Here is a 12,237-nt window from a genome sequence, read left to right as displayed (position 1 = left end):
TATATTATTTTTACAAATTAGAAAAAAAGAAGTCATTAACATGAGAATGGCTAAGAAACTTAAATATTTTCAAGAAAGCTTGCTTACTTAATGAACTATTTATATGATTACTTATTACAATTTGTTTATATTGTAATTAACTCTATCATTTAATTTAATGTAATTTGTTAATCGCAGAGATTAATTCTTATTTATTCATGAACTGAATTCATATTACTTTTCTTAAATTAATCTAAAGAAAATAACTCCTGAAGTGAAGTTATGATTTTGGACTTCTGTGTAATTAATATTGTGATTTGTTCTAGTAATATTTATTGCTTTTGTATTCCATCTATAGTTTGAATAATAATGCATTTAGTTATTTAAACTGTTTTTAGACTCGTATTTAATGCAAAAGATTTTCAAAATAATTATTTGAAAAATGTATATTTATGTATTTATCTTTTAATATTATAATTGATTTGTTGATTCAGCTGATATTCCTTGTACAGAATTAAGTTAAGTTTATTTCATAATTTCATTTAATTTTTTTAAGGTTATGATTTAATTGAAAAGGTTAAATTGTTTTTTTTTTAATTAAAGTCCAATTTCTTTTGGCAAAATCGAGCTATCTCATTTTATTATTTTGTTAATTTTACCCAACAGTTTCTTTCCACACCAACATTGGAATGCATTAAGCACAGATTAGTGAGTTTGAATTTATTTTTAAATTGATCTGCGCAGCCATCTGAAAACTCAGTTAATTTTCTGAAGTGCTGGAAATAATTTCCCTCAGGAACACCCAGACAGACACATTTGTCATGTGTCACATTGTCACTTACAATTACAAAAAAAGCGAGTCTCATTTTTAATCCAGGTACAGCGTGTAAATAATTTTACTTGTGCTGAGACCAATGGGCTCTCTGTATCTTGTCCTGATAGGTCGCAACATAATTTTCAGCCAAGTCGATTTGCATAGTTATGTGGTCCTCATCAGTATTTGTTTTATACTCTTGAAATGATTTAGCTTGCATCTTTCTCACACATGAATGAACTTTGAATTTTAACAATTGGACTTTTAATTCATAAATGGCATCCTCTAGTGAACCTTCAAATTCCAAGAGTTTTGGACAATTGTCACATTCACCCTACTGTTTCCAAGTTTGAATAGAGATTACATTCAGAAGGAAGTAAGACATTAATATCACAGATACACGAATCACACATACCAGTCATGCAGTTTTCATTCAAAATATCACAACAAACAGTTCTTAGTAATTCTCCACTGCTTGGAGGAAAGGTTGCAACCGTTTTTTAGGGATTCAATAATGAAACAGATTAGAATGATGCAAATGCATACATTGTGAGGGTTCTGTGAACTTAAAAAACATAATTTTGAACAAAGTTCATTGAGCTTTAATCGTTTTATTTTAATTTCTGGAAACTCCATTTGAAACAAGCTGAATGCTTCTTTGACTGTTTTTGTCATATGTCTCTTCTGGAAGGAAGAACGTTTACCTGTTTTAGGATCCTTTATTGAACATCTTTGATGCCAGGAGCCTGGTGACTCAAATCATCACGACAATAAAACTGTATTACTGTTTGTTGAGTGGTTTCATTCAGGGAAATCCGTCTTTATTGATAACTTTTCTCCTTGAAAAGATCTTTTTTGACTTCAGGTGTATCACATACCAGCTTTCTTATTACTGCTAAATTTTTCTCAGACCTGTGTAGTAATGATCCTATCACATTTTTTACAGTCTTGCCTAGTGACTGTGGACATCGATATGAACCTAGTTTTAGTGCTTATTTCTAGCCTTTTCTTCTTATTTTCTTTGCCTACATCTTCTCTTTCTTTCTGCATCTCTTAAACACTTTAATTTTAACTTGCTGATAGTATTAGAATTAATTTCCTTTATCTTCTCTTACCCTTCTCCCGTTCCTTTACTAAATGCACTTTCTTCATCTTCCTTTTAGCTTTTGCCTTAATTTCCTCATCTGGATTGTAGAACTCATTTTGCCTAAAAAGTGTATAATAAGTTAATAACCTTTCAGAAGAGGCTGAAATGATTTACTTTATGATCCAATTCTTATATGGTAAGGTATACTGTATCACCAAAAATTATTATGTAACTGGATTCAGATTTATTTTTCAGTTAAAATCCTCATTAAATAAAGAAAAATCTTTAATAAAATCAGACTTAGGTTAGTGTAAAAATATTCTGTAAATGTATAAAATTGCTGGTATTAATTATTTTATTTTAATTGGGGTGATAGAGATTTTTATGGAATGATAACATAGAAGTGTCATGGGTATGACATAAATAATATATTAATTTTCTTGTAAATATTGATTTTGTAACAAGTAACTAATACATGATATAATGCCTATCCACATAACCTCACTTTCATAAAAGCATATTTAATATTTATCTTACTCAAAGTAGATATAATTTACTTTATTGTCTTTTGCTGTGATGGGTGTGACACTGATACCTGCAATTCTATACATTATGTATTTTATTAAATATTTACCCCCAACTGGATGTTACTGTAGTTTCCAGTATTACTAAACTTACTAATAATTATTACTAAATATTTTCAATGTTACTAAACTTTCAATCTAAGCAAAAAATCAGCTGTCTGAAGTAAGCTGATAAAAAAAAGAACTTGTTTCCAACTTTATTATAAAATATGTAACACTACTCTTGGAATGATTCATTAATTTGAATACCACAAAATAATATTAAAATTTAAATTTAAAATATAATTCTTGTCAGGACAATTAAATATAGCTCATAAACAACAATAATAAAGAGTACTCTTTTATCTTAGAACATTTTTATTTTTTTGTAGTCAGGCTCACTTTTACATGGATTCAACCTTTAATATTTTGTTCTTTGAAAACTTTTTCCAATTTTTTTGGCTGTATGGCCTGGCACCAGATCTTATTAGAAGACTCTGTAGCCTTTTGGGAATTTATTTTGAAGTTGTGTCCATAACCCCTTAACTTCAGAATTTTAAAGTATCCAGCACCATAACATCAACTGGAAGTAATGAACAAAGACCTTTAGATCTTGTTCCTTACTTACCTTCAAAGCACAGGGCCTTCAAATGTGAAACAACCCCAAAACTTTTGAATCCATCGATTCATCAGTTTTAAAATATTTTTCCATTTTTAATGTATGATGATGCATTACCAGAAATAATATTTTGATAACTGATGAGGAATCCATTATTTCTTTATGCACTCTTTATTTAAATTGCCAAGTTTGGATCGATCTTACCTTTAATTTGGGGTGGTCTTCATTGTTAGTTGTTAATTCCAATCAAAATTATTTTTTGTCTTCACTGTATATTCACCAAATTCTCCTCAAGCATTTTATCTTTTGATAATTTAAAAAAAAATAATCATCCATTATGTTTGTTAGTAACAATGAAAATATGCAAAATGTAAGAAAATATAAAAACCAACTTTGGTACCCATAACTATAGTAGGCTGCTCAACATTAACTAAATCGGATTAATTCCACATTAAAATGAGAATATTATAAAGCAGAACTGAATATCACAAAAATAAAAAATTGTGAAAATGAAATAGGGTTATTGATTACTGTTACTTGTTAATAGAAAATTAATAATTTTTTATTTATGTTTTTGTTATGACCGTTTATGGTTAAAACAGTGTTTTTTTATAAATGTATGAAGTAGCATGTATTTTATTATTATGATTTTGTTTGGTGATATACCGTATTTAAAATTCTCTGTTTACTTAAATCAAATTTCATTTTCATTGCAGTTTCTTGTTTTAGGTGTCAGTATGAGAAACTGACATAGTATAACAGTACTGGTGTTACCAAACTCTTAACAGACTATGCCACTAGTGTGTTGATTTTACCGGAATAGTGGGAAATACTGGTTCAGCTGGTTGTGTTACTTATATAAGAGAAAGTGTTTTGCTGAAGGGGAGATAAGAATACTGATACTGTAATCAGCATATGTCCTATTCATATATGCTTCAATTGTGGGTAGTTTGTTTTTCTGAGAACATGATGTGGAAAGCCATTAATGATTAAAAAATTAACTATTTACAAAGTAGCATTGTTTGTTCCAATGCCAAAAGAGAAAAGTTGCAGCAAAGAAAAACATTTTAAATTTAATTATATTAAAAAAAAAATTATTTAAAAATGAGAATAATATGTTGATAGCAGTTAAATTGAATTGTCTATGCCTAGTTAATTGCACAGGACAAAAATATATTCACGTAAATTTTGTGCTACCATCATTGTAGCTATGTGGTATTATATTTGTTTTATACTTCTGTTAAAAGGTTACTTTACTCTATGCTTAGTGTTACATGCTTTGAGCCCTAAAATTCTTTTCCCTAACAGAGACTAGAAATATTACGCTTTTGTACATAACTTATGCAGTCATATCATCCCTATTATATATTTTTATGTCATCGTGACTGAACTTATATGTTAATTTTTTTTTAAAGGAGCAGAAAAAAATGGGTGAAAAGTTACCAAAAACAGGTAAAGGATGAATTATTTTAATTAAATTTGAATGCCAATGTTATATATGCACATGAGTTCAATTAATGGCAAGTGTCTTATAAATTATTGATCTGAGATGGTACAAAACTAACTGCTGAAATATATTAAAAAAATTCTGTTATGAGACTGAATATATGCATATAAAAAAAAAGTAATATTAATAAAAATCATTGATCTCTAATTACAATTTGCAAACTGATTTCATGTAATTATTTGAATAAACAAAATATGAGTGAATTGTACTTATGAGAGATTACACCAAAAAATTGGGCTTCCAGTTATTGTAATGTAATTAAAAAAAATATCTACTCAGAAGTCATGTCTTGTTTTTATCATAGTTTCTACAAAAAAAAAAAACTACAAAAAAATTCTTATTCTACGTGTATTTTTTTTGTAAAAAAATTTATATTATAATTTAAATTTATTATTACTAGTTCTGTTTTCTGTACTTGTTTAATTATGTTAAGTGAATTAAAAGCTCTATTTTTCTTGAATAAGAAATTAAGATGTATGTACCTGGGACAATAGCAGACAGTGAAAATGTTATTATCGATGTTGGAATTGGTTACTATTTACAAAAGGTAATATAATAAAATAATACACTAAAATATAATACTATTGTTTATGGTATATTATATACATACTACTCAAAAAAAAAAATCTTACTGGTGTTTGAGAAAAAAGAAAGTAAGGATACTTTTATAATAGTTTTCCTTCATTTAAAACATTCATTTTAACAGGGTTAATATAACAAGGTGTAATCTTAATTATTATTCATGAATGTTTTACCCCAACTTTGTGTATATATTCATATTAATTTTTCATAAATTTCTTCTTCTTTTTTAATTCTAGGAAAATTAAAAACAGATGTAATACATTTATTATAAATAAAATGTATATATAAAACTGTAGATAGGGAAGCTTGGAGAGCTGCATCAAACTAGTCAAATGACTGAAGACAAAAAAAAAAAGACAAAATATATGTGTGTATGTTACATATTATTTTCCTTATATGCTAATGGGGTCGTTCAGTAATTAAAGAGACTAATTTATGACTGTATACAAATTATTATGTATTCAAAAATAATGAAACTAACACTACTTTTCAGCATAATCCTAGGTGACATTTGGGCACTTGTTTTCTTTTTCTGTATGCTTTCTTTATTCCAGTAGTAAAGAAGTTTTCATCTTTGTATTTGAACCATTCTTCTATTGCATTCTTTACTTGTTCATTATCATTGAATTTGGTGAAATATAAAAATTCTATAGCTTTCCTTTGTCTTTTGAACTGTACAGAAATGAACATTATCATTCAGAAGAATTATGCCTTTTGAGAGAAAACCAGGATATTTCCTCCTTATTGTGGCTTTCACTTTATTTTCTAGCATGTCACACTATTATTCATTGATAATTGATAATTACATCTTGTTCTTCCAAGTTATTGCAAAAAAAGGCCTAGATAGTCCAAAAACACTGTTTGCATCACTTTACCTGCTGATATGTAGGTTTTTGAATTATTTTCCTGGTAGGTAAACTCAGATGTTTCCATCATAGTCTTAATGACTATCAGATATTCATAGTCTAACGTTTGGATTCCTGCTGAAAATTATGAATGCCAAGTTTCAACACAAGTTGTTTTGTGATTTAAAATGTATTACCTTCCGTTAAAAAAATCATCACTTAGTTCCTTATTAATGTAAATTTAGGTACCTTTTTTTATCTAAAGTGAACATCTTAGAACTCGCCTTGAACATGTTTTGTGTTAATTCAACTTATCTTTGTTAAGGGAATGAATAGTGTCAATACTTGCACTACATATTGTAGCAATTTAAAATTTTTTTATGTATCTACCCTTGTTAATAAGATCATTTTCCAAAGCATCAGTTGAAACTTCCACCAGCCTTCTGTTGTGATAAAAAACAGTGATGCTTGTTTTGCTATATTTAAACTGTCCAATCAGTTTATAATGATTAATATATTTTTTGACCTACTGTTGTAACATCTGCGAGTGAATTTTGGCCTGTTTTAAAATCTTATCACAGCACAATACATATTTTAAGCAGAGCCGACATTTTGAAATTAAAACAAAAGAGGCTATGATAATGGATATTTTTTTTGAACAGCTGATATTTCCTATATTAGGAATACCAACTTGAAAGTCTGGTAGTTTCAGTTATTTTATTAAATAACTTTAACACTGTTTAATTATTGAAAGACTGATATATATCAATAAATTTGTTAAAACTTAAATATTCTTATGTACACTGTTTCATTTATGATTAAATTTAATTTTAAAAACTGTATTTATTGATATGTTTCTGTAGTTGTGAAAATTAAATTTTTCCACAAAGAACAAAAAAGTCTTATTTTTATAAACTGGTAATTTTATTGTCAAGAAAGAAAGATAGAATAAATTATATATAAACAATTTATGTTCTAGATCTTATCTTCTTCAATGCATTATCATATTTTCTGATCAATACTGATTAAAGATTACATAGTGTTGCATTAAAGCACATTCTCTTCTGAGTTGACATCTTATATTCACTTGTTTATAAAAGGAAACAATTCATAAATTCCAAAAGAAAAAAAGATAAGGGTGATATTAGAATGAAACAAATGAAAGAGGCATTTAATAATAGGTTCAGGAATGTCTTAAATTTTTTTATGAAATTAGTTAAAGTGTTAGCTCTTAAATAAATTACTCTGAGGGGGCAGTATATTGTAAATTTATAAAATAAATTATTTCAGAAAGTTTCGAAGCCAAGTGTATAAGTAGTGGTGAAAGATTACTCTAGTTTATATTATATTTTTCTCATATCAATGTATCATTTTTATTATTATTAGTTTATTTAATTTTTTACTATATATGTGTGTATTGATTTTTTTCTGTTCATCAGGATATTGATGGAGCAAAAGACTATTTCAAAAGGAAAGTTACTTTTGTTACCGAACAGATGGAAAAAATCCAAGCTGTAGGAATGGAGAAAAGTAAAATTATAGAAGGTAATTTAATCTTAAATATTGTTTTTTTTATATCATTCTATTGAGTATATTACTTTTTGTTTGTATAAATTTAAATTTGTTTTTAATTATTCAGTTTATTTTTAGGTATTCATTCTAAATTCTACAAGAATTTTGTTGAGGAGGGATTATTTCCATTGCAGCATGAATATTTTCTTATTACTTTATTTTATCTAGTGTATTTTTGTGTTTTCACTAAAGAAGGTTGGAAGTCATTAAGTGTGTGTGATAGTAACATATATTATGGGGGTTTTAATTTTTTTTTGTGTGTGATTGCTGTTGCTCACAGTTTCCAATTTTTGTAGTCTATTGCCTATTCACCATTCACTCCTTTTTGTAAGGCAGTTTCCAAAAATCATTCCACCTCCTAATAATTATAAGCCTGGCTAGCTTCAAATCTTTTCATGCTTAGATGTGTAATGCTACTAACTAAACTGAAAAGAAAATATCAAAATTAGATGTCAAAACTGACAGCAAGGCCAGACAGCAGGTGATAAGATAGTTATAGTCCGTGGTAGCATTATCTTTAGAGTCATAATTAGACAATCAGTTCTATCTTAAGCATTATGGAGAATACTTTGGATGTTAGCAAGACAACTATTTTTTTTTTTTTAATATAATAGGTTAGAAAAGAGAAGTTGTAAAAATAAATTTCTAGTTCAATGTTAAAGTACATTTCAAAGTACAAAACATGTTTAAAATTACTTTTCTATTGGTTTTGTTGGACCTGGCTTGACATGAATATTACTGTTTAGTGAATTGGACATAACAGATTATATGGTATTTGATTGGAGCAGTTATTTAGATAATATATATTGTATTATAATAGCATGAGAATGCATGTGCATTCTCTTTCCTTCGTGTTGAAGGAGAGAGAAAACTATTGAAAAGAGGAGTATAGTAAAAGCAGCAATGTAATTGAAAAGCACATTATTAAAGGTAGCTGGGTGTTTGGTGGATTGGTCATAAACAATGTTTCCTAGTGCTAGCTGTAACATGAGGTTGTAAAAGTGACTCCTGTTCTGAAATGTTGTAAGCTTGCAGGAATAGTTGTAATATGTGACTACTGGAAGAATTATAATTAACAGTCTTCAGTTCAAAGGATTTTCCCAACTTTATATTTTGTGATGCAGGAGTGCACGCACTTATACACACATTGAAATGTGATGGTAAAATTTTGAAGTGGAAATGTGATGGTAAAATTTTGAACTGGAAATGTGATGCAATAAGGTAACAGCAAGCACTATCTCTATCCAATTAGTTAGTTTTTATATCCAGTATGCAAAATTCTAAAGAAAAGATTCTAAAATTGTTGTTAAGATTGGATACATTACTTATTCAGGACTGTTGGAGTAGATATTTAATGTAGTAGGCATGCATTATGCACAGCAACATGAAACATTGATCATGTTGATAATATTAATGCAAGTCGTATGACAGTCATATGTTTTGCATTACTTGTTTTTTATGGTTCCTTATATTTTTAAATTATGAGGCTAATATAAGCAAATAAGAACAAATTTGAAGGTGTGAGACGATAATTGTTCATCTCTTAGGCCTATCTCTTGCTTACCCAAACTACATCTTCATAAGTTCTTGACAGCATAATTTATTTCTTATGAAGTGTCCATATTTTTCATCTTTCTCTCTTTAATCTGTTTTGTTGACAATTAACCAGTTTAATAGTTTCCATTACTTACTTTTTAATTCTGTTTATTAATTTCTCACCAAGCATTCATTTTTAAGATTTTTGTCTCGGCTAATTTGATTTTCTTTTCCTTGGTTTTCTTTGTGAAGCATATTTCTAATACAGTTTAACTGTTCTTATTACTGACCTGTATGTTCTTTTTTCTTTGAACCATTTTCCGTTTAAGTTTTAGTCATGTCTGTATTCTGTGGATGATTTCCATTTACGTAGATATTAATATAAAAGCATAAAGAAAGCACTTAGTTCTTTGTTCTAGGTAGGTAATTCCCAAAGTGGTTGAATACCCATCTCAAATAATTTCCTACCTTGAGGTGTTAATTAATTAATTATACTCTGTAGTAGATATAATAGCAGTTGTATTATTGAAATCTTGCTGCTTTAGAAACAAGTTGTTATTCTAATTTGATAATTATCTTTATGTTGTGATGAATTTTGTAGTATTTAATTTTTTGTTGCGACTGTAATAGATGTAATGAATACAAAACTTCAAGCTCAGCTTGCTGCTCAGAAGCAAGTACAAGCACAATAAATTTATTATTAATGGCTTTTTTATTTATTTATCAAATATACTATTAATACTTGCACACTTATTGTCTTTTTTTATTATTATTTCATTTTGTTACAATTTACTATATTTCTTACTGATTCGTATTTATTAATAAATATATTTTTTAAATGTGCTGTTAATTTTTTTGTTTTCTTAATTATTGTGTTATTTTTTTTTTTAATTTACCATAATAAAATTGATGTTAAGGATTTTCATTTGTAACCTTCTCTCTTTATTATTGTGTTTAACTTATCCTTAAATATCTATTAATATTAATTTTTATTATTATTAATTTATCTCAAGAAGTTTGAACACTTGTCCATGGAATACAATATGGTTGGTAACTTTTATATTAATTTGAATTTGGAACTTTTTGTTGGGATGAAAGGAATTGATATTGTCACATACTTTGATGGATTGGCAGTCTTGTTTTTTTTTTAACTGTAGTATATATATATATATATATATATCTATATAATAAAAAGAAGGAACTACGTGTTTAAAAGTAATTTACTTTTTGTTTTCTTATGTAGTTTTGAGCCTCTCACACATTCTCTCACCAAATTAATTAAACTTGGATATCTTGTATCCATCACCAACTTCATTTTCCTTTTTATGATATAATTGGTTATTATATTATAAGGTTCAGTTTTTTTAGATTTATTCATCAACATGGTTGTCTCTTCATATTCTGTATAGAAGCTTCTACTTTTCTTGTATGCTAATTGTTTTCATCTGCAATCTTTTTGCAAGTTTTTGTAGGTTGTTTTGTCAGTCTATTCCATTTCTTTTTAAAATACAATATTATGTTAACTATTTTACTTTAAACATTTTTTTATAGTCTGTTTCAGTACATATTAATTTCTGTAAGGGGAGTGTTTCTCCATACTAATGTTAGGAACATAATTTTAGTATACACGATTTTGCCATTCAACTTCTGTTAGTGTTTATCAGAACTTTTTTAAAGCATGTGGCCTGAAGATTTGAAAATATTAGTATAAATAATTTTTTTTTATACAGCTTGTTCAAAGATTTAATAATTTTTAATATTTTATAAAATTTTTAGATATAGTTTAATCAAAAAATCGTCGTGTTGCACTTACTACCAATAATACATAAAAATAGTATCAAATTATCTGTAGTCATTTTTGAGATTATTATAGTGTATGTAATATCTGAAGGGAGATCAGTAGTGCACGGTGGCATCCCCTCCACTTCGCTTAACATCACTTAGCGACTTCTCATAACAGCAGCCAAAGTAGTGTATTCCAAAAGTCACATCCATTAATTTGCAATCACTTGCAACATATCCATGATTAATCTTTTGTTCAAGATGTATGTTATAAAGTTATTTATTTATTTCTTGATAGTATATGGTTTTTTTCTTAAATAAGATTTTGTCATAAATAAACAGAAACAAAAGTGAAACAGAAACAAATGTAATACAAAAGTGTATGAAATGAGTTATTTATTTATTATAGGCCATAATAGTTATGATTTCCTTTGACAGGGCATAGTTATTTATGAAAATTATTTCTAAATAGTATATACGCACCAGTAACTAATATTCTTTTGAGATTTGTAGGCATACAAAACTATAAACTGAAAACATTAAATTGTACAAAAAAATACGTAAATAAATAGTGTTAAAGAAATGTTAGTAAAAGTAATATAATTATAATCATTATTAAATTTATTATAAAAAAACTATGAATACTACCGAGTATTATATTACTAATATAATATATAGTAGCTCAAATAAATAAATTAATACAGTAGAATAAATACATAACAGATGAAATAATTAAATGAGAAATTTAAATAAATAATAGCAAAAAGAAATGAATGGTAGGATAAACACTAATAAAAAATATCAATGAAGCAATATCATTGGAGGGCTTACTTTTGTAGCAGCTGGTAGTAAATGTTCTGCATGCAGGTTATAAGAGTAGTGTTGGCGAGGCAAGTAGAGACACCTTATAGGGAGGACCCACCTTCAGATTTTACATACACTGTAGGATATTCTTAATATCCTAAAAATATGAATTTTAATAAATTTCATAAAATAAAAGCAATTAATGAAAACATTAATTTTCCACAATCATAGTCATACATATAAGTTATTGTACATGATTATATTTATTACATAGGAATATAATAATAATAATAATATACTTTTAGTTTACTTCTGCATAATTTCCTCTCTGTGGTTTTTTTGTAATCCAATTTCTTTTTCTTCAGCATTTAGTCACTACACAATCATTACCATAAATGACTATCCAGGTTTTAGCTCTGTCTCTACAGTACCTTGTAATTACTTACGCTTCCTTTATTGAAACATGACACACCTGTCATAAACTCTCAGCTCTAAAAGTTTTGTTACCTATAAAAACATTCTCTGATTTTGAAATTTGTAATTTACT

General features: G+C 27.3%; 1 protein-coding gene across 2 annotated transcripts in view; it reads left to right on the top strand.

Moving 5' to 3' along the window:
* Window positions 1-12,237, top strand: part of LOC142319189 (prefoldin subunit 5-like) — a 41,775-nt gene that overhangs the window by 9,317 nt on the left and 20,221 nt on the right. For both annotated transcript variants that reach the window (XM_075356178.1, XM_075356181.1), the window contains 2 exons: window positions 5,042-5,116; window positions 7,436-7,541. In XM_075356178.1, coding sequence (XP_075212293.1) covers window positions 5,042-5,116; window positions 7,436-7,541 — 181 coding nt within the window. The remainder of the gene's footprint in view (window positions 1-5,041; window positions 5,117-7,435; window positions 7,542-12,237) is intronic.

Source organism: Lycorma delicatula, chromosome 2 (assembly GCF_047948215.1).
Source record: "Lycorma delicatula isolate Av1 chromosome 2, ASM4794821v1, whole genome shotgun sequence".
Classification (NCBI taxonomy): Eukaryota; Metazoa; Arthropoda; class Insecta; order Hemiptera; family Fulgoridae; genus Lycorma; species Lycorma delicatula.
Note: the sequence above shows the minus strand (reverse complement) of the source record. Positions and strands in the feature narration are given on the sequence as shown.